At 39.3% G+C, this 23,440-nt stretch overlaps 1 protein-coding gene across 1 annotated transcript; it reads right to left on the bottom strand.

The window, feature by feature from the left end:
• Positions 1-13,955: 13,955 nt before the first annotated feature.
• LOC130934204 (uncharacterized) lies at positions 13,956-14,597 on the bottom strand. Its single transcript, XM_057863791.1, has 2 exons — positions 14,393-14,597; positions 13,956-14,269 (listed from the first exon to the last, which is right to left on the bottom strand). The coding sequence occupies exons 1-2, from the start codon at positions 14,595-14,597 to the stop codon at positions 13,956-13,958; spliced, it is 519 nt and encodes a 172-aa protein (XP_057719774.1).
• Between the last annotated feature and the right edge of the window lie 8,843 nt (positions 14,598-23,440).

Genomic DNA, 23,440 nt, shown 5'->3' with positions numbered 1-23,440 from the left:
TCAGAGCATCGATTTCAAGAACTCCCTTCCTCTAATGCGTCCCATTATTCACAGGATTCCTTTTAGAGGTGTACATGAACTGACCATTTCAATGAGTTCCTGAGCTTCTGCAGGCGTTTTCTTCAGGTGAATAGATCCACCTGCAGAATGGTCCAATGACATCTTAGACAATTCAGACAGACCATCATAGAATATATCTAGGATGGTCCATTCTGAGAGCATGTCAGAAGGACAATTTTTGGTCAGTTGCTTGTATATTTCCCAAGCTTCATAGAGGGATTCACCTTCTTTCTGCCTGAAGGTTTGAACATCCACTCTAAGCTTGCTCAGGTTTTGAGGAGGAAAGAATTTGGCTATGAAAGCCATGACCAGCTTATCCCAAGAGTTTAGCCTATCTCTAGGTTGAGAGTCCAACCATATTCTAGCTCTGTCTCTTACAGCAAAAGGGAAAAGCATAAGCTTGTAAACCTCGGGATCAACTCCATTGGTCTTAGCAGTATCACAAATCTGCAAGAATTCAGTTAAGAACTGATAAGGATCTTCTGATGGAAGTCCATAAAACTTGGAATTCTGTTGCATCAGAGAAACTAATTAAGATTTTAGCTCAAAATTGTTTGCTCCAACGGCAGGGATTGAGATGCTTCTTCCATGGAAGTTGAAAGTTGGTGCAGTGTAGTCACCAAGCATCTTCCTTGCATTGTTATTGTTGTTGGGTTCAGCCATTATTTCTTTTTTGAGATTTTCTGTAAGGTTTTCTCTGGATTATTGTGCTTTAGCTTCTATTAGCTTCTTCTTCAGAGTCCTTTCAGGTTCAGGGTCAGCTTCAACAAGAATATTCTTGTCCTTGCTCCTACTCATATAAAAAAGAAGAGAACAGAAAGGAAGAGGAATCCTCTATGTCACAGTATAGAGATTCCTTAAGGTGTTAGAGGAAAATAAGAATAGAAGGGTGAGGTAGATAGAGGCGAATTCGAATATATAAGGAATGAGAGAGAGGGGGTCCGAATTATTAAAGGAGGATAGGTGTTAGTGATTAAATAGAAAGAGATGAGAGAGAGGTAATTTTCGAAAATTAAATCAAAATTTAAAACAATTAGTTAATTAAAAAGAATTTTGAAAAATGGTTAATGGTTTTCGAAAATCAAAAGTGAGAAAGTGGTTAAGTGGTTTTGAAAAAGATAAGAAATAGTAAGTTTTGAAAAGATAAGAAGTTAGAAAAAGATTTGGAAATTAAGATTTGAAAAACATATGATTTGGAAAATATTTGATTGAAAAAGATTTGATTTTTAAAAAGATATGATGGAAAAGATATGGTTGAAAAAGATTTTTGAAAAGATTTGATTTTTAAAATTGATGACTTGACTAACAAGAAACTAAAAGATATGATTCTAAAATTCAAATATTGAACCTTTCTTAACAAGAAAGTATCAAACTTGAAATTTTTGAATCACAACATTAATTGTTAGCAAGGATTTTTGAAAATATTAAAAGAAAAATGAAAAAGATTTGATTTTGACAAAGATATGATTGATATGAGAGGATATGAAAAAGATAAGATTTTGAAAAATTAGTTTTAAAACTTGAAAATTTTAAAAAGATTTGAATTGAAAACAAAACTACCTCCTTGGTGCTATCCTGGCATTAAACGCCCAGAATGGTATCCATTCTGGCGTTTAACGCCCACTTGGCTACCTCTTTGGGCGTTAAACGCCCAGCCAGATACCCTGGCTGGCGTTTAAACGCCAGATTTCCTTTTTCACTGGGCGTTTTGAACACCCATCTTTTTCTCTATGATTCCTCTGCTGTACGTTCTGAATCTTCAATTCTCTGTATTATTGACTTAAAAAGACATAATTTTGAAAAAAAAATTTTGAATTTTTAATGAGGAGAAAGAAAAACAACAAAATGAAACTAATTATGAAAAAATTAGAATCAAACAGATAATGCATGCAAGAAAACTTTAAATGTCCAGATGAACACCGAGAACACTTTGAAGATCATGATGAACATCAAGAACATATTTTTGAAAAAAAATTAGAAAAGAAAGATATGCAAGACACTAAACTTAGAAATTTTCATACTAGAGACAATAATAAGTTGAGAATGCACATGAAAAACAACAAAAGACACAAAACCAGAGAATTTAAAGATCAGACAAAGAAAATCATCAAGAACAACTTAAAGATCAATGAAGAACACAATACATATATTTTTGAAAAATGCAGGAAAAATAGAAATATGCAGTTGACACCAAACTTAAAATTTGACACTAGGCTCAAACAAGACATACAAATTATTTTTGATTTTATGATTTTATTAAATTTTTTTGTGATTTTTCGAAAATTTTTTTTTTGAAAAAGGAAATAAGAAACTAAAAATTTTTAATAAGAATTCCAGGAATCATGAAATGTTAGTCTAAAGCTTCAGTCTAAAAAGATTAGACATGGTTAACCAAGCTTCAGCAGGACATTACATACAACAACCAAATTGATGGGAATCAACTGGCTCCTGTGATGATAAAAGCATCATCTGAAACTCTAGAATTCATTCTTAAAAATTCTGAAGAACAAAATAAAAAAGAAAAATACCTAATCTAAGCAACAAGATGAACCGTCAGTTTTCCAAACTCGAACAATCCCAGGCAACGGCGCCAAAAACTTGGTACACGAAATCGTGATTCACATTTTTTACAACTCTGTGCAGCTGACTAGCAAGTGCACTGGGTCGTCCAAGTAATACCTTACGTGAGTAAGGGTCGATCCCATGGAGATTGTCGGCTTGAAGCAAGCTATGGTCATCTTGTAAATCTCAGTCAGGCGTATTCAAATGGTTATGAATTTTTGATAATTAAAAGATAAATAAACATAAAATAAAGATAGAGATACTTATGTAATTCATTGGTGGGAATTTCAGATAAGCATATGGAGATGCATTATTCCTTTTGAATCTTTGCGTTCCTATTGTCTTTATTAAATCATTCATACTCCTTTCCGTGGCAAGCTGTATGTAGGGGGATCACCGTCGTCAATGGCTACCATCCATCCTCTCAGTGAAAATGGTCCTCTACGGTTTCCCGCATGGCTAATTGATGACAAGTCATCATATACCCATTTTTCAAGCTAATTTCACTTGTTTTGTTAGCATTTATGCACTTTCTTGCATCCTAAGTTAGTGATTTGGAGTGAAAATGCATAACTTCTCTAAATCAAGCAACCACCATGAAATTAATGTTAAATCATGAGGTTTAAGCTAATTTTGATTGAATTTTAATTGATTTATAAGCCTCTTGAATTTAGTGATACTTTGAGTGGTTGTTTGGTTTATTATAGGTGAAGGAAAGAAGAGAAAAGGAAAAGCGTGGCATAAAAAGTGTAGCCGAGGAAAGAAAAGCGTGGCCGAATCAAGAAGAAGCGTGCCGTATAAATGGGGGAAGCAACATTGCCCTCCACAAGGGCAGAATGCCCTCTAGGAGGGCAACATTGGGTGACCAAGAGGAGAAGGCAATTCTGCCCTGCCCACTCCAAAGGCAGAGCACAAAATGTGCCTTGGAACCAAGAGAAAGCAAATTCTGCCCTGCCCTTGTGGAGAGCAGAATCGAGCACCTCAAGGAAGAAAATCAACAAAAAAATATCAACTATGCAAGCCACAAGGTTCGAACAAGAAACCATGAGGAAGCCAAGCTCCAAGACCCATTGCCGTGCCAAGAAATCAAGCAAAAAAATGAGAAGCGTGCGTCCGCCCAGGTTCGAACACGGGCGTGCAATATGGCAACACTGCCCTGCCCTTGGCGCGGGCAGGGCAGCAATTGGACTGGCGCACCACACAACAATTTCTGGCGCACCAACTTTGCTTCCTGGCGCACCAAACTCTCGTCCTGGCAAGCATCTGACGCGCGCGTTCCTCCCCTGGCGCACCAAAGCCTTCTCTGCCCTGCCCTTGGCGCGGGCAGGATCTTGTGTAGCGCACCAATTTTGATTTGCGCGCACCAATTTCCCCCTGGCAACACCATACGCGCAACACTCATCCAAGGCATGCATCAGCACGCACCAAACTTCCCGCCCTGCCCTTGGCGCGGGCAGGGCAGCCTCTCAAGCACCACGCCGTGCCAGACTCGCACCCCTGGCAACACCAGACGCGCACCACGCAGCACCAACTTGCACCAAGGCCGCACCAAACTTGTGCACCATGCATCAATTTTCTGCCCTGCCCTCCACAAGGGCAGGGCAGCCTCCTGGGAGTGAATTTCATAGGCCGAAAATTTAAATTAAAATCCCATGTTAGCTCATTTCTTCACCAACTCAAAAGCCCATCCAAATCCCAAAATCCAAGAATAGAAAGTGTATAAATAGGAGTTAGTTTGATTGAATTAGGACTTTTAGCTACCTTGAGCTTTTATTTTACTTTTTACCACTTAGACTTTTACCTTGGCTTTTGAATTTCAATTTCTTTGAGCTTTCTTGAGAGACTTGTCCGAGAACTAAGAGGATCAAGGGAGAATTGACTGATCTCCTTCCTCATTTCCCTTGGGCAATTCTACTCTCTTGTTTTTGAGTTTTGGGTGTGTGAAATTGGGGAAATTCTGTCCCAATTCCCATTCAAGCTCTTTGCACTTTGTTTTCTGCATAATTCAATTCCAATTCTGTTCTTCTATTGCTCCTTCTTTAATTTTCTGTCAATTGCTTAGATAATTCAGATCTGGGAAGGAAATTGGGTTTTAGGCTCTGCTACCTAAGCCCTTGGGATCCTGAGATCATAATTCACTCTTGGTTCTTCTGTGAACCTTTGCTGCATTTTATTTTCTCTCTGTTTGAATGCTAATTGCTTCTGATTTAAATTCTGCTAGATCAATTGCTGCAATTTACTTAGATCTTGCAATCCCTTTCCTCAATTCTTCTTGCCATTTAAGTTACTGCACTTTAAATTTCTTGCACTTTAAGTTTCAGTCATTTACTTTCTTGCTCTTTAAGATTCTGCAACTTTACAATTCTGTTCTTCAATTTACTGCACTTTTCCCTTCCCCCTTTACATTTACTGTCATTTACTTCCTGTTAAACACAAATCACTCAACCAACACTTGATTCGCTTGACTAAACCACCCACTAAACTAAAATTGCTCAATCCTTCAATCCCTGTGGGATCGACCTCACTCATGTGAGTTATTATTACTTGATGCGACCCGGTACACTTGCCGGTGAGTTTTGTGTTGGATCGTTTTCCACACATCACTAATCATCTGTCGGTTCTCGATCATGTCAGAATAAGATCCATTGATTCTTTTGCACACTGTCACTGCACCCAACACTCGCGAGTTTGAAGCTCGTCACAGTCATCCCATCCCAGATCCTACTCGGAATACCACAGACAAGGTTTAGACTTTCCAGATTTGAAGAATGCTGCCCATGTGATTCTAGCTTATACCACGAAGACTCTGATTGCACAGAATGGAAGCTCTGTTGTCAGGAGAGGCAACCATGCATCGTGAACCAGGAGGCCAAGAGATACACACTCAAGCTATTGCATGTAGAACAGAAGTGGTTGTCAGGCACGCGTTCATAAGGGAGAATGATAATGAGTGTCATGGATCATCACATTCATCAGGTTGAAGTGCGAGTGAATATCTTAGAACAAGAATAAGCTTGAATTGAATAGAAGAACAGTAGTAATTGCATTAATACATGAGGAACAGCAGAGATCCACACCTTAATCTATGGTGTGTAGAAACTCTACCATTGAAAATACATAAGTGATAATGGTGTTCATTGGTTTCGTCCCCCAGAGGGGGAACTAGAATAACCAAGACCTCTAATACCATGAGAAAAGTAATATTTATACTAAAACTAGTAGCTAAGGTTTATAGAGATAAGTAAATAATACAGAAATCCACTTCCGAGCCCACTTGGTGTGTGCTTCTGCTGAGCATTGAAGCTTTCATGTGTAGAGACTTTTCTTGGAGTTAAACGCCAGCTTTGGTGCCAGTTTAAACATTTAACTCAAGCTTGTAACTCAGTTCTGGCGTTTAACGCCAGAATAGGGCAAGAAGTTGGCATTTAAACGCCCGTTTTCATCATTAAAAATCAGGCAAAGTATGGACTATCATATATTGCTGGAAAGCCCAGGATGTCTACTTTCCAACGCAATTGAGAGTGCCCCAATTGGGTATATGTAACTCCAGAAAAACCACTTCGAGTACAGGGAGGTCAGAATCCAACAGCATCTTTAGTACTTTTTCAGCCTCTGAATCAGATTTTTGCTCAGGTCCCTCAATTTCATCCAGAAAATATCTGAAAATACAAAAAAATACACAAACTCATAGTAAAGACCAGAAATGTGATTTTTGCATAAAAACTAATAAAAATATACTAAAATCTAACTAAATCATACTAAAAACTACCTAAAAATAATGCCAAAAAGCGTATAAATTATCCGCTCATCAGCGTGGCACCCCACGGGTGAAACAGAGGATGGCGTGCCACTTGAATGGTGAGGCGTGGCATGCCAAGTCAGAAACAGAGGGAGCATGACCTGCCAGAGAAGCGCTAGTCACACGCCAGCTGGAAGATCACATTTGTTGAGTTTCTTTTTCCTCCAAATTGTAATTTTCTTTTCACTTTTGTAATTTCCTTTATTTTCTAGATCTAGGAGTAGTATAAATACCCTTGGATGTATTGGAAAATGGGGGGTTAACAAGTCACAGAGATCACTATCTCAAGAGATTGTAGAGTTTTAGTTTTTAATTCACTTTTCCCACTTCATCTCTTCCATCTTTTGTACTTTCTTTCTGAACTATGAGTAGCTAAATTCCCTCTCATTGAGAGAGGAAGCTCTATTGTACTGGATGGATTAATGATAGTGAATTTCTTCTTCTCTTCATCTTCTCTTTGATTTTCTAGAAGGAATTTTGATGAGTTGCATGATTGAAGAGGATATGAGCTGGATTTAATCCAAAGAGACAATATCTCCTAATCTCAATGAATTCCCCCATTCTTATCTCTCCCATTCTTTTATAGCTTTTATTTACATTCTACAAATTCCCATTCCCCTTTACATTCCTGCTATTTCTATTTCTGCACTTTATTGCTTTCCTTTATTCTTTTGCCATTTATGTTTTTGCCATTTATAATTCTGCACTTACAACTTACTTTGTTAAGCTTGACTAATTTACCAATTAATTAAAATTGTTCAAATCTACCAATCTCTGTGGATACGATCCCACTCCACTGTGAGTTAATACTTGACGATAATTTTGGTGTGCTTGCCAAGAGCGGATTCATCAATATTATTGGGAGGGGAGTGAATCTCAAACTCATCAAGTTTTATGGTGCCATTGCTGGGGATTGGTTTGAATTTGACAATGATTAAATTGATTGGAGAGCTAGATTAAGCATTTTTATTTTTCCTTAATTGTTTTCTTATTCATTTCCTAGTGTAATCTTTAAATTCCTTTCTAATCTCTGTTTTTCTTTCTCTTCTTTTTGAGATTTCTTTAGCTATTCATTGTTTATACTTTCACTCTTCTAACTGTTTGATTAATTGCATCACTCAAGCTAACCACTAATTTCGACTAAGGAGATTCTTTCACTTGCTCTTTTCTTGCTGTGTGTTGACTGTATGACAGGAAGAAGAGGAGAAACTTCAACCTCTTTTGATAGTGAACCTAAGAGAACCTTCCATAGATTCAGGAGGGAGGCTAGAGGTAAAGGCATAGTTGAAGAAGAACCAGTGAAAGAAGATCTAACAACCACCATGGAAGACGAAGTGCACGACAATGTTGGAGGAGGTGCTGAAAATCAAGCTGGGCATGAGAGGAGAGTTTTAGGCTCCTACATTAACCCAAATCCAGGAAACTGTGGCAGTAACATCCTCAAGCCAACAATCCATGCTAAAAATTTTGAGTTAAAACCCCAACTCATCACACTAGTTCAGAATAACTGTTCATATGGAGGAAGTGCTCAAGAAGATCCAAATTAGGATCTCAACACATTCTTGAGGATATGTGATACTGTAAAATCCAATGGTGTACATGATAAACCACTATTTTGTGATTCAAATTGTATTTAATTGTGTGGTTTTATCAAGTCTTCACCTACTTATTCATATGATTTGCATGTATTTACAATTCCTTCCTAAAAATATTCTATGATTAAAAACTTGCTTCCTTAGATCTTTTAGTTGTCTATTTTTATCTTCCTTCACACCATTCGATGCCATGATATGTGTGTTAAGTGTTTCAGGCTTCATAGGGCAAGAATGGCGTAAGGAATGAAGAGGAAGCATGCAAAAATGGAAGGAACTCAGGGAATTGAGGAGATGACCAGCGAGAAGTCACGCGGTCGCATGGCTCACACGACCGCGCAAAATGGAAGAAATCAGAGTGACGCACTCGCGTACCTGACGCGACCGCACAGATTAGAAGCTGCACGAACGACGTGAATGCGTGGACAATGCGCACGCGTGGTACGAGAGACGCTGAGTGACGCGATTGTGTGGACGACGCGGCTGCGTGACGTGCGCGATCTGCAGAATTACAAAAGTCGCTGATAGAGATTCTGGGCCGAATTTCAACCCAGTTTTCGGTCCAGAAACACATATTAGAGCCAGGGAACATGCAGAGACAAAAATAACAATTCATTCCGCATAATTTCAAGCTTTTAGATCTGAATTTACTTCTCCCCTAGGTTTCTCACTTAAACATTTGAATTTACTTCTCCCCTAGGTTTCTCACTTAAACATTCATATTTAGGATTTTGAAGATTTTGGTTTTAGCTTTTGAGAAGAGTCTACCTCCGGTACTAGTCATTATAGCTTGTTATTTACTTTTCATTTATTCTTCCATATTCTTAATTCCTCCAGAGTTGACATTGGATTATTTTCACAAGTTATTAATACAGACTATCTTTATTTTTAATTAATCTCTTTTTTATTATTTATTATGTCTTCTCTTATTTTCCCCATTGATTCTGTGAAGTCTATAATTATGATGAGTGAGTAGTTCCCCAACTTGATTGGGAGATGATTAAAAGGAGATCCTTGAGTTAGAATACTCAAGAGTTCAATTGTAATTGGTGCATTGTTGGTTGGCTTGTTATTCATTGACTCTAATCCTTTCCAAGGGAGAGGATTAGGACTTGTAAATAGAAGTTGACTTTTAATTTGACTTCCCTTCATTCGTTGAGAGTTAACTAAATTAAAACAATGACTAATTATTAATTGCTCTTGATTAAATTCCAACAAGGATGGAACTTCCAATTAATCTTCTCCAAGTCAATATTTTATTTAAATCATATAATTTCTCAAATTTAATTTTCTGTTCATCAAATTCAAACCCCCTTTTGAAAACCTCTGATTGATAAAATAGCACACCTTCCTGCAACTCGTTGGGAGACGACCTGGGACTCATACTCCAGTATTTTATTTCTAAAATTTGTGACAACCATTTTCTAAATTGACGAGTGGATTTTTACCGGTTAAGAACTGTACTCACAACGCCATTTCTCTAATTAATTTTTAATCTGCCAATTTTCGCTCACGTCAATTTTTGGCACCGTTGCCGGGGAGTTGGAATAGTGTGCTAATTTATTGATTGGAATTTATTTAATTGCATTTTTCTTTTTTATTTTTATTACTATGAGCTGCACGTTTCTTTCATTAAATGACGCGCTCACTTCCTGATCCAAGCTTGCCAGTATTTAACCCTGAGATTGAAAATACTATTTCACGTATAATGCAAGCTCGGCGTCGGCTAGTCCTCTCTGAGGACGAACCTAAAACGTCATCTAAGGTAGAAACAAGCTCCCTCTCTACTGATCCAGTTGATTTATGTGCAGGTGACATGGCAGCACCTAGGAGAGTCACTATCCAGGAGGCTGAGGCCCCTGATTTTACACTACAACCATTCCAGGCACAACACCCAGCAGTGGCTGTGGATTTTAAAATAAAGTCTGCACTACTCAACTTGATGCCCAAGTTTCATGGCTTACCTGCTCAAGAGCCTATCAAGCACCTTAGGGATTTTCAGACAACTTGTTCTACTGTTAAGCGTGATGGCACTGACGAAACTTCTATTCTGCTAAAGGCTTTCCCATTCTCTCTTGAGGGGAAAGCAAAAGAGTGGTACTACACTCAATCCAGAGCAACTGTTTCTAACTGGGATACGCTTAGAAGAAAATTATTGGAGAAATTCTTTCCAGCTGAGGTTGCCGATAAACTGAGGAAAGACATGTCCATGATCGTTCAGGACGAATCTGAAACTCTCTATGAATATTTGGAACGCTTCAATAATCTTCTGGAAGCATGTCCCTACCATATGATTGACAACATAGTGTTGCTCGGCAACTTTACACAGGGCATGAAATCTCAAGATAGGACCACATTGGAAGGTGCTAGCAATGGGTCTATGAAGAAGTACAAGACTACAAAAGAGGCATGGCAATTGATCAGCGACTTAGCTAAATCTACTAGGAATCACAAGTAGAAGCAAGGTCGGTCAAGAGCTGTTGCAGAGGTATCCACTAGCAAAGAGACTGCTGCTATAACTCAGAGCTTATGTGAAATGACCAATTTACTGAAGCAGATGCAACTAAGTCAACAACAAGCTCAGCAAGTTCAGCCTTCCCCACCACAGCACAGCCAACAGTTGGTTCCCCAAAGAGTATGCGGAATCTGTACAGATTACAGTCATTATACTGATGAGTGTCTGCAACTCCAACCGGAAGACCACACTGTGGCAGCCACTCACAACTTCTATGACCGCCCCAACCAAGGATACAATCAACGTGGCAGCTACAACCATGGATGGCAGGATAACCCCAACCAAGGCTGGAGAGATAATTCGAACCAAGGTTGGAGGGACAATCACAACAGAGGAGGCAGGGATAACAATGGAAACTGATGTGTGGAAAACGATCCAACAAAAAACTCACCGGCAAGTGTACCGGGTCGCATCAAGTAATAATAACTCACATGAGTGAGGTCGATCCCACAGGGATTGAAGAATTGAGCAACTTTAGTTTAGTGGTTGATTTAGTCAAGCAAAAAAGGATTGATTTGAGTGATTTGTAGCAGACAGAAGGTAAATTGCATGAATTATAAAGGGGAAAGGGATGAATTGCAGAAATTAAAGAGAACTGAAAGTAAAGGTGCTGAATCTTAAAGAACAACAAATTAAATGACTGAAACTTAAATTGCAAGAAATGTAAATTAAGGTAACTTAGAGTGCAAGAAATATAGATTTCTTGAATGAAAAAAGGAATTGGGAATTGGGATTGCAGAATTTAAACAAGCAGAAGTAAATTTCATTAAATACAAGAGTAGAAGATGAATTGAATTGAAGTAGATCTCAAATAGTAAAGGTAGAATGCTTTGAAACGTAAAACAGAAAATGACTTGTGCTTAATTGCAGCAAAATAAAAGATGGTTGAAGATCTCATGAGTGGAAGAGACTAGAAAACAAGTCTAGATCTCAAATCCTTCCTTGATCCAACAAGAACAATTGCAAAAGAGAAATAAAGAAAAGTAAATTACAGGAAGAATAGAAGATGAAGCATTAAACGGAAAGTGAAATTCAATTATGCAGAGAAAGTAAACAAGAGATCTCAAGGTGAGATTGAAACAGAAGTTCTTCAATTCTCCACCCAAGATCCAAAGCAAGAAAAATAAAAAGTGCTCAAGCAAGAACAAGGAAGAAGAGAGATCAATTCTCCTTCCCAATTCTCTAAGATCTAAACTCAAAAGTAAAAGCTCCAAAATGAAAATGAAAGTTCAGAAAATTTTAAAGTGAGTCTAGAGGTAAAAGTAAAAGAAAAAATATTCAAGGTAAAAGGTCCTAACTAAATCAAACTAGCTTCTATTTATACACTTTCTATTCTTGAATTTTAGAATTTGCATGGGCTTAAAAGATGGGTGAAGAATTGAATTAAATTGGATTTTTAAGTGAATTTCCAGCCCAAGCGTTGCTCCCAGGAGGATGCTCTGCTTTTGTGGAGAGCGGAGCATTGAAGCTTATGTTGGAGATCCTTGTTGCGTGCCAAGGCTTGGAGAGGCATCAGGATAATGGTCCGCTCTTGTGGAGAGCGGAGCAGTGTGTGTCTTGTGCGCTCCTTGCTTCCCTGGACTGTGTCATGATGCGTGCTTGTGTGCGCCAAGGAGTGGAGAGCAGAGCATTGGTGCTTCCAAGGGGCACTTGGTTCGAGACTTGGTGGAGGAAGTTGCTACATTTGTTTTCTTGGTTTCCTTGGCACCAAAGTAACGCCTAGGCCTTTACCTCCCTGGAGGTCTTGTGTTCGAACCTTGGAAGTTGAAAACAAGCCAATTTCCTTGCATTTGAGTGCTGCCCCCCTTCCTTCTTGTGATTGGGTTCGAAACCCATGGGGGCCATTTGGAGACATTTTCCTTCAATTTTCCTTCAAGAGAAGCCCGAAAATGCTCTCAAGGAGAGCGGAGCAATGTTCTTCCTCCCTTGTTTCTTGTTTCCCAAATTGTGCTCCGCTCTCAAGGGGAGCAGAGCATTGAGCCTTGTTTCCTTGGTCTATTGTTGTGCTTCCTTGAAAGAGTGCTCCGCTCCTGAAGAGAGCACTATGCTTCCTCCTTCCATGCGCCATGCTTCATTGCTTCCTTTGCCACACTCTTTTATTCTTTGGGCCACACTTCTTAGGCCACACTTTCTTGTTTTCTTTTTTTCTTCACCTACAAATAATCAAAACAACCAATCAAAGTATCACCAAATTCACAAGGTTTATGAATCATTAAAAATCAACTGAATTTAGCTTTAAACTTCATGATTTAGCATCAATTAAATGGTGGTTGTTTGATTCAAAGAAACCATGCATTTCCACTCTAAATTGCTTACTTATAATGTAAGAAAGTGCATAAAAACTAGTGAAACAAGTGAAATTAGCTTGAAAAATAGGCATATGATGACTTGTCATCACAACACCAAACTTAAATCTTGCTTGTCCCCAAGCAAGCATCAAACATAAGAGGGAATGAAATGAAAAAGAGAAGCATGCATATCCTTATTAAGCATAAAATTGAACTTGGTTCATGGAGTTTTTATGCAGACAATGATAACTCAGTTATTGTTTGCTGTTACATAAGAGGTGTTTCCCTTAAAGGCTTATTAAACTTGCTGTTACAAGGCTTCATTTATGCTTGTTCCATTGCTAACTTTTCTTTCTTCGTTTTGCTTAAAGAGCTTTTTATTCATTGAAGGCTTTGTGGCAAATGTTGCAGCAGCCTTTGGCTTTATTTTTGCCCAACATTTCTTCACCACGGACACATGACTCACCTTTTTTCCTCCTAGGATCATTGATGCCCAGCATCTCTTTGGATAACTAAATGCTTTGTAATTAGGTTGCTCTTTATTGTGGGCTTTCAGTTGGCAATCCCAAATCAGTTGATCTAAGTGGCCAAGTTTTGAAATACTCCTCAGAACCTACTTGCCCAAGCATATCCTAGCACAAAAGCACCACAGGCATGTGTCATAGGGTCCAAGCTATTGGTGCCTAGCCTTATTCTTTGTTTTTCTTTGCCACTTTTAGCTTTTTCTTCTTCCTTTTCTTTCTGTTTTATTTTGTTCTCAAGGGATCCTGACTTATACAAGCCTTTATGACAGCAAGCTAGTTCACACTTTAATGAAAATGACATTATGCAGCATTTATTTCATGAGTTATGCATTTAATCAAACACATACCACCACTAACTTCCATTCTAACTTATGCAACATTGGATATTTACTTTCTAATTCAAACATTTCTCTTTTATTCAAGCATATGGGAAACAAAACAAAATTTAAAGCTAAGTGCTGAATGACAAACATATATGCAATTTATTTTTCTAGCTACTTATTGAACCTATAAAAGTGCAGGATGGATGAAATAAAAGAAAAGAGACATTGGAGGCATATCATGTTTCAGACATGCATCTTCCTTATTAAAAGCATGAAAGAACTTTGCCACCTTCTAATGGTTGTGGCTTCTGCTTGATTCTTCCTTCTTTTTCTTTCTCTTCCCTAGCTTGGAATAATCTTGGATTTCTTCACTAGGGCATCTTCTATCCCAGACAGAATCTAAGAGTCCTGAGAGCCTAGCTTCTTCCAATCTTTGAAGAGTTATCTCTGTATAGTGATGAGACTTTGCTTGCTGATAGTCTCTAAATTCTTGGCATTTCTCAAATGGTTTGATTTGTTGATTTAGTGCTGGCAAATTGTGGGTCAAATACTCCAACCTTGCTTGTATATTTTCATCATACTCTACTCGTTGTACATGTCTAACCTCTACCATAGTATGATGAATGTTCATCCACTGATACAGGTTGTGACTATATTCCCCTGCTTTAGCTTGACTAAAGTACAGCTTATCATATGATTCTCGAAATTCTTTTGATTGCTCTTTCTGACCTTCGAGAATCTCTGCTTGAAACTCTTGCTGCTGAGCCATCATTTGTTGTTGCCAGCTCTCTTGTTTTTCCTCCATTTGATGTTGCGAAGCCTCTCGTTCCTCTTTATCCCTCAAATATTGCTCCTGGCGCTCTGGATATTGCTCTTGTTGTGCTTGCATGAGTTGCTGGGATAGCTCTTCAATTGCTCTTTGTAGTTGACTCATGTCTATGGCACCATGAGCTTGCTCTTGTCCTTCCTCTCTTTGTGACTTTCTTTGTCTGGGAGCTACCACCCCCTCGTGATCATCTTCTTCATTCATCCTTTCCATGCTCTTCTTTGTGATTCATTTCCCTTTTTTCACTTTTTCTGTGTCCTCATCTTCAAAAATTACTCCAGCTTTGTTGCATAGCCTGAGGATGGTGCTTGGATGGCCAAACCTACTTGATTTGCTTGTGCTTTCGGCTATCTCTTGAATACTGTCAGCTATGAGTTGTGCGAGGTTGATTTCACCTCCATGTAGGATGCAGTATGTCAAGAGTGCTCGCTTGATTGTGACCCATGAGGTGTTTCCAGTAGGAAGGATAGATCTCCTTACTATCTCATACCACCCCTTGGCCACATGAGTGAGATTTATTCTTTTCAAGTGGCTTGGGACTCCTTTTGAATCTCTTTCTCAGTCTGTGCCTTCCATGCATATCCTTGTAAGATCTCATCGGGATTATTTTCCATCTACAATCTGGTCTCAAAACTAGGCTCTGCATAAGTTATGGTCCTCAACTTCAGGGCCCTTGTGATGGCTGCTGGACTGAAATCCATCTTGTAGGGGGCGCTGTCTTTGCTCTCTTTTATAGCATTTGCATAAAATTCCCTGATCATGACTGCACTAATGTTGACAAGAGGATCGCATAGAAGTTCCCACCTTCTTTCCTTAGTGATTTGCCTCATGATGTGGTACTCCCCGTCCTTCAGCTCAAGGCCATTCTCATAAATGACATGCTTTGTCTTCATGAGCCTGTGATATCTCCCTTCGTGGAATTGGGACCTAAATTTTCTTGCATCATAAGATGGAGGTTCGGTCACCATTGGTTCCTTTTCTGGCCTTCTTTCTGATCTTGAAGAGGCCATTAGATTTGGGGTGAGAAGAAGGGAAAAGTGGGTTGTGTTTGGGATGATGTTCGGCTTTGTTATGATAGAAAGGGGAATTGTTGGCCTTATATTTTGTGGCTTGTATGAATGTGTAAGCCATTTAATGCCAACGGCTACTTATAGGCAAGGCCTTCAAGTTTTCTAACAAAACCACAATGAATGGGGGGGGGGGGGTTCGTTGATGACCATGAAGGGTGAGGATTGAGTTGAACAATAAAGAGGACTCTTGGAATGAACGGTCTGCATGCCCTGGTGAAGCTTGACGAGAATTCTCTTCTCATTGTTTGCATGTATTTGGATTTCCAATGTTGCATGCATGCAGATTTTGCTTTCCAAGAGGCACGCTTCTTTAGGCGTGTGATCACTTCTCACTTAGCTTGTCAAAGCCGTGGCCCCTCTTCTTCTTGTCTTTATCTCTATCTCCTTTCCCTGATTAAATCAAAATAAGCTAGCCTTAGGATGTAATTGTACACGGTGGTAAGTGTGTTGCAATAAAGAAGAAAATATTTTTGTTTCTTATTTATAAAGGATCAATTGTGTCCTTCAATAAATGAGCCAAGGTTTGGTGAACACCAAACTTTTCTATTGCTGAGAGATGACTGCAAAATATAGATAATTTCTCACAATTGATACCTTTATCATAAGATGTAATTTTTCTATCATAGAGTTCTAAAATGTAATTATGCATGATCCATCTATATATGATCCTGATTCCCTGAACAAGAAATGTTCTTCTGACAATTGTTACATATGCCGACACCAAACTTAGTGTTTGGTCATATGCTTCATCCAGGATGACTAAGCACATGGCTTAAGAATACTTGAAAAACTAATCAAGATGTGCCTTAAGGCACACCAAACTTAGAAATCTGACATATGCTTCAAAACAATGCATGCGTTTATCGAGTCTGTTCATGAGAATGCAAAATCATACTAAGGTGATCATAGCTTATTGGGTTTAAAACAGCAGGAATATTAAATCATGGGTTGCCTCCCATGGAGCGCTCTTTTATTGTCACTAGCTTGACATTGATCCCCTTAGGGTGGTTGATGGCTGAAATGTCGGAGCTTGTCCCCCCTCAGTGTAAGCCTCCTTTCTATGCCTTGATGCTCAATTTCAATGTGCTCGAGAGAGAGTACTTGGTTAACAGTGTAATGATCTTTTGTTCCCAACTGTTGATATACTAATTGCACCTTGTCACCTTTGGAAAATCCTTCAGTTGGGATTTTTTTATTCTTCCACCCTTTATAAGCCTTCTTCTTGTTTTTCTTCTTTTTTCTTGTTAATCTTTCTTCCTTGACAGTGGCTTTAGTTGTGATACCTCCCTTTTTGTTTATCATCCCGGCTTCTTTTTGAATTCCTTCTCCTCCTTGTACCTGCTCATTCTTCTGCTCTACTATGTTGTTGGTTGCTTGCCTTGGAAAACAGTCACTACTTATCTTGCTTGTCTCTTCATTAATTTGTGATTCTGGAAATACATTCAAGGTAATGCTTTCCTCATGCATCCTGAGGGTTAGCTCTCCCTGTTCTACATCTACGATGGCTCTAGCAGTGGCCAAAAATGGTCGACCAAGTATTATAGAGTCATTCTCATTTTCTACTAAATCCAGGATCACAAAGTCTGTAGGAAAGATGAACTTGTCAACCTTAACTAAAAGGTTTTCAATCACCCCTTTGGGATGTACCACTGATTGGTCCACCAATTCCAAGAACATCTGTATTGGCTTCACCTTTCCTATGCCAAGCTTTTCCACTAAAGAGGATGGGATTAGATTTATTCTTGCTCCTAAGTCACACATTTCCTTGTTGATGAATTGGCTTCCAATGGTGCAAGGTAGGAAGAAACCTCCAGGATCTTCAAGCTTGGGAGGGAGTCCTTTTCTGATTAGTGCACTGCATTCTTCAGTGAGCATTACAGTTTCCTTCTCACTCCAACTCCTTTTCTTGTTGATGAGCTCCTTTAGGAACTTGGCATATAAGGGCATCTGCTCCAATGCCTCAGCCAAGGGATGTTGATTTCCAATTTCTTGAAAGTCTCCAGGAATTTGTGGAAATGTTGATCCTTGGTTTCTTTGTTGAACCTCTGTGGATCTGGCAATGGAGGAGTGAAGGCTTTCTCCTTTTGTTGTTGTCCTTGAATTAATTTCTCCTCTCTCTCTTGTAAATTGGTTGGCTTGTCTTCTTTCTTTTTTTGCTTTTCTGTGTTCTTGTTTGGCATCACATCTTGATCATTGGTTTCTTCTGTGTCTGTTGACTTTTCCTTTTCTATTGGCCCTTTGCTGCTCTCCATTGCTTCTTTGTAGTGTCATTGTTGCTTATTAATGTTCTCCCACTTATTAACTGCACAGCCTTGCACTCTTCCTTAGGATTGGGAATTGTGTCACTTGGCAAGGAACTTGATGGCTTCTCTATTGAAAATTGTTTAGAGAGCTGGCCAATTTGCCTCTCCACATTCTTTATGGAGACTTCTTAATTCTTGGCTATCATCTCTTAGTGCTTCCACATTTTGTCCATCAAAGTTTCTAGGTTGGTGATTCTTTGAGATTCTGGTGATGCTTGTGGTTGGTTGTGAGATGTGGGTGGTGGATGGTAAGCATTTTGGTTGGTGGACTGGTTATGGGCTGGATAATGGTTAGAGTTAGGGTAAGTGTTTTGTGGTTTTCTGAAGGAATTTTGGTTGTTATTTTGCTAGTTATTCCTTGAGTTATTTTGGTTTATGTTTCTTTGCCATGGCTGTTGGCTTTGGTTATGGTTATCTCCCCACCTAAGGTTGGGGTGGTTCTTCCCGGAAGAATTGTAAGTATCGTCATAGACCTCATTCTATCCAGAACTTTGGTTATACATGTACTGTACTTGCTCCTGTTGCTGTTCTTCTTGGCTCTCTTCATTTTGCACCCATGTAGTTGATGATTGGCTTGTATTCACAGCTGCTACTTGAAGACTGTCAATTTTCTTGGCCATCTGCTTGAATTGTTGTTGAATTTGTTGTTGTATCATCTTGTTTTGAGCCAAAATAGAGTCCACTCCTTCCAGTTCTAGTACTCCATTCCTCTGTGATGGTTGTCGGGTTCTTTGATGAGCAAAGAAGTATTGGTTGTTGGCCACCATATCTACAAGATTCTGGGCTTCTTCAGCAGTTTTCATCAGTTGTAATGAACCTCCAGCAGAGTGATCTAATGCCTCTTGAGATTTCAATGTTAAGCCTTCATAGAAATTCTACAGCATATCCCATTCATTAAACATCTCTGGAGGACACTTTCTGATCAAAGCTTTGTATCTCTCCCATGCTTCGTACAACGATTCAGCATCTAATTGGGTGAATGTCTGCACTTCAGTTTTCAGCCTGATAATCCTTTGGGGTGGGTAGAATTTGGCTAGAAATTTGGTCACCAAATTATCCCAACTAGTGATACTTCCTTGGGGGAAGGTCTCAAGCCATTGTGCAGTCTTGTCTCTCAATGAGAATGGGAACAGCAGAAGCTTGTAAGTTTCAGGATTTGCACCATTGGATTTGACAGTGTCACAAATCCTCAAGAAGGTGGATAGGTGCTGGTTTGGATCTTCCAATGGGCTTCCTCCATAGGAACAATTGTTCTGGACAAGTGTAATGAGTTGTGGCTTCAACTCAAAATTGTTTGCATTGACATTGAGAGTGAGATTGCTGCTCCCACAGTGTCTTGGGTTTGCAAATGTGTAAAAAGCTAGAACTCTTCTTTGAGGAAGATTATTGTTGGTCACTCCCCCTGTTGGATTCGAATTTGAGGGATTTCCTTCCATTTCGTGATACTCTTCTTCCTCTGAACCTTCTTCTTTTCCAACAACACTCTTTCCTTTAGCTTCTCTTCTCAACCTCCCGAGAGTTCGTTCGTCTTGCTCAGAGAAGTGAGGATTCTCTCTTCTTACCTGTGACATACACACAATCACAAGGAACAAACAGCAGCACTCTTGAAAATTGAGTGCAGTTAGTTGAGACAAAATCTCAAACAGTTAGTGAATTAATCAAAATTAAAGAAAAAGTGCTTGATCTAAACTACCACCTCACTTAATCATTGTCAATCTATTTCAATCCCCGGCAGCGGCGCCAAAAACTTGATGTGTGGAAAATGATCCAACACAAAACTCACCGGCAAGTGTACCGGGTCGCATCAAGTAATAATAACTCACATGAGTGAGGTCGATCCCACAGGGATTGAAGAATTGAGCAATTTTAGTTTAGTGGTTGATTTAGTTAAGCAAACAAGGATTGATTTGAGTGATTTGTAGCAGACAGAAGGTAAATTGCATGAATTATAAAGGGGAAAGGGATGAATTGCAGAAATTAAAGAGAACTGAAAGTAAAGGTGCTGAATCTTAAAGAACAACAAATTAAATGACTGAAACTTAAATTGCAAGAAATGTAAATTGAGGTAACTTAGAGTGCAAGAAATATAGATTGCTTCAATGAAAAAAGGAATTGGGAATTGGGATTGCATAATTTAAACAAGCAGAAGTAAATTTCATTAAATAGAAGAGTAGAAGATGAATTGAATTGAAGTAGATCTCAAATAGTAAAGGTAGAATGCTTTGAAATGTAAAACAGAAAATGACTTGTGCTTAATTGAAGCAAAATAAAAGATGGTTGAAGATCTCAGGAGTGGAAGAGACTAGAAAACAAGTATAGATCTCAAATCCTTCCTTGATCCAACAAGAACAATTGCAAAAGAAATAAAGAAAAGTAAATTACAGGAAGAATAGAAGATGAAGCAGTAAACAGAAAGTGAAATTCAATTATGCAGAGAAAGTAAACAAGGGATTTCAAGGTGAGATTGAAACAGAAGCTCTTCAATTCTCCACCCAAGATCCAAAGCAAGAAAAATAAAAAGTGCTCAAGCAAGAACAAGGAAGAAGAGAGATCAATTCTCCTTCCCAATTCTATAAGATCTAAACTCAAAAGTAAAAGCTCCAAAATGAAAATGAAAGTTCAGAAAATTTTAAAGTGAGTCTAGAGGTAAAAGTAAAAGAAAAAATATTCAAAGTAAAAGGTCCTAACTAAATCAAACTAGCTTCTATTTATACACTTTCTATTCTTGGATTTTAGAATTTAGGTGGGCTTAAAAGATGGGTGAAGAATTGAATTAAATTGGATTTTTAAGTGAATTTCCAGCCCAAGTGTTGCTCCCAAGAGGATGCTCTGCTCTTCTGGAGAGCGGAGCATTGAAGCTTATGTTGGAGATCCTTGTTGCGTGCCAAGGCTTGGAGAGGCATCAGGATAATGCTCCGCTCTTGTGGAGAGCGGAGCAGTGTGTGTCTTATGCGCTCCTTGCTTCCCTGAACCGTGTCATGATGCGTGCATGTGTGCACCAAGGAGTAGCGCTCTGCTCTCCTTGTGAGCAGAGCATTGGTGCTTCCAAGGGGCCCTTGGTTCGAGACTTGGTGGAGGAAATTGCTGCATTTTTTTCCTTGGTTTCCTTGGCACCAAAGTAGCGCCTAGGCCTTTACCTCCCTGGAGGTCTTGTGTTCGAACCTTGGAAGTTGAAAACAAGCCAATTTTGGCTTGTTTTCCTTGCATTTGAGCGCTGCCCCCCTTCCTTCTTGTGATTGGGTTCGAAACCCATTGGGGGCATTTGGAGACATTTTCCTTCAATTTTCCTTCAAGAGAAGCCCGAAAATGCTCTCAAGGAGAGCGGAGCAATGTTCTTCCTCCCTTGTTTCTTGTTTCACAAATTGTGCTCCGCTCTCAAGGGGAGCAGAGCATTGAGCCTTGTTTCCTTGGTCCATTGTTGTGCTTCCTTGAAAGAGTGCTCCGCTCCTAAAGAGAGCACTATGCTTCCTCCTTCTATACGCCATGCTTTATTGTTTCCTTTGCCACACTCTTTTATTCTTTGGGCCACGCTTCTTAGGCCACGCTTTCTTGTTTTCTTCTTTTCCTCTCCTACAAATAATCAAAACAACCAATCAAAGTATCACCAAATTCACAAGGTTTATAAATCATTAAAAATCAACTGAACTTAGCTTTAAACTTCATGATTTAGCATCAATTAAATGGTGGTTGTTTGATTCAAAGAAACCATGCATTTCCACTCTAAATTACTTACTTATAATGCAAGAAAGTGCATAAAAACTAGTGAAAGAAGTGAAATTAGCTTGAAAAATAGGCATATGATGACTTGTCATCAAAAACTAAAGGTGGAATAACAATAACAATTTCAGGCAGTAGAATCAGAATCAGGCCTACAGAGCACCTCATCTAAGACAGCCTCAAGCATCTCAGCAGACCCCTCAGATCACCTATCCCACTTCATCCCCTAATGATGAGTTACTACAATCTATTGACCGAAGATAGCAGGCCATGGAAAACAACCTTACTTCTACTCTAAATGGTCTGAACTCTACCTTGCAAGCCTTTGTCTCACAGATTGGATCACTGAATAACTCTAACAACCAGTCCTCAAGCTCTGGTGGACTCCCCTCTCAACCATTACCCAACCCCAAGGGTGGCATCAACACCATTAGCCTGAGATCTGGAACCACACTACAATAGAGGAATCCAGAGGAATCAAGCCCATCAGAACACGCCTCAGCTGTGGACACAGTTGATGTAGAGGATGTTGAAGAAGAAGTTAAGGCTCAAGACATGGCTTAAGTAGACACAGCCCAACCAAGGAGTGCAGAACCCCAGCAAGCTGAAGCTATCAAAGACGCCACTCCTATTCCATTCCCACACCTTGCTAAGAAGCCCAGAAAGCAAATGGAACTAGATCCTAAAATGGTAGAGATTTTCAAAAAGGTTGAGGTAACTGTTCCCCTTTTTTATGTTATTTTGCAAGTGTCTAAATATGCAAAGTTTCTAAAAGAGTTCTGCATACATAAAGATAAAATTAATGAATTAGAAACTATTCCTTTAGGTAGTTCTATATCTGCTTTAATTGGAAATATACCTGAAAAATGTAGTGACCCAGGCCCATGCATGGTTAACTGTACCATTAGAGGTGTGATATTTTCTAACTGTATGTGTGATTTAGGAGCATGTGTGAGTATTATGCCCTTGTCTATATATAATGCTTTAAGTAACCCTCCCTTAAAAAGGTCGGCAACTCATTTTGTGTTAGCAGTTAAAAGCATTATCACAGTGGTTGGAATTGCTAAAGATGTATTGGTGAGCATTAAGGGGCTCACATTTCCTATTGATTTTTATATCCTGGAGATGCCCCAAAATGACTCAAGTAGACCTTCGTTAACATACAATGACGAGAATGGAAGCAAACACGCAGACGCAGAAGTGGAGAGGAGAAGGACGCCGTGCCTGAGGAGAGAGAACGACGCGGTGAAGCTGCTAGGGTGACGGCGCAAGAGTGGCCGGTGGCTAGCTGTGAGGGTTTTGAAGTTTGAACAAAGTGGAGAGTGAGTGAGTGACTGGAGTCTAGAGAGTTGGGGTTTGGATGGGAATAGAGAGTTAGAGAGGGCGCAGCAACAAAGGTGAGAAGGGAATATAGGGTTAAGGTTTTTTAATGGGTGAAATTACTAAAATACCCCCTATGTTAGAAATAAAGTAAGAGTATTTAAGTAAGTTTAACAATTCAGGGAATTATTGGGGATGGGGCGGGAATCCCCGCTCGGGTCCCCGCGCCTGTCTCGGGGGAATTTTGCTCCCCATCCCCATCCCCACGGGAAAAATTCCCCACCATCGGGGCTCCATTTGAGGCGGTCCCAGCGGGGATCCCCGCCTGCTGGGGATTTTTGACACCCCTACTTGGTAGACCATTTTTGAAGACTTCAAAATTCAAGTTGGATGCCTTCTCGGGTACCTACTCCTTTGAGGTGGATGGTAGAACAGTGAGCTTCAATCTAGATGAAGCTATGAAGCATCCCCCAGAAGATTACTCCATATTCCAATGTGACATCATTGATGAAATCATAGCTGCAACTCATCGGGAAGAAAT

This window comes from Arachis stenosperma, chromosome 6 (genome assembly GCF_014773155.1).
Source record: "Arachis stenosperma cultivar V10309 chromosome 6, arast.V10309.gnm1.PFL2, whole genome shotgun sequence".
NCBI classification, from domain to species: domain Eukaryota; kingdom Viridiplantae; phylum Streptophyta; class Magnoliopsida; order Fabales; family Fabaceae; genus Arachis; species Arachis stenosperma.
This window is presented reverse-complemented; position numbering and strand designations above follow the sequence as displayed.

What these genes read in the sequence shown, in the direction of transcription:
- LOC130934204 (XM_057863791.1), bottom strand. Translation starts at nt 14,597, where the DNA reads ATGAGTCAACTACAAAGAGCAATTGAAGAGCTATCCCAGCAACTCATG. An exon ending in TCAAGCAGAGATTCTCGAAG is followed by an intron (nt 14,270 to 14,392) that starts GTCAGAAAGAGC and finishes ATACTATGGTAG; the next exon opens with AGGTTAGACATGTACAACGA.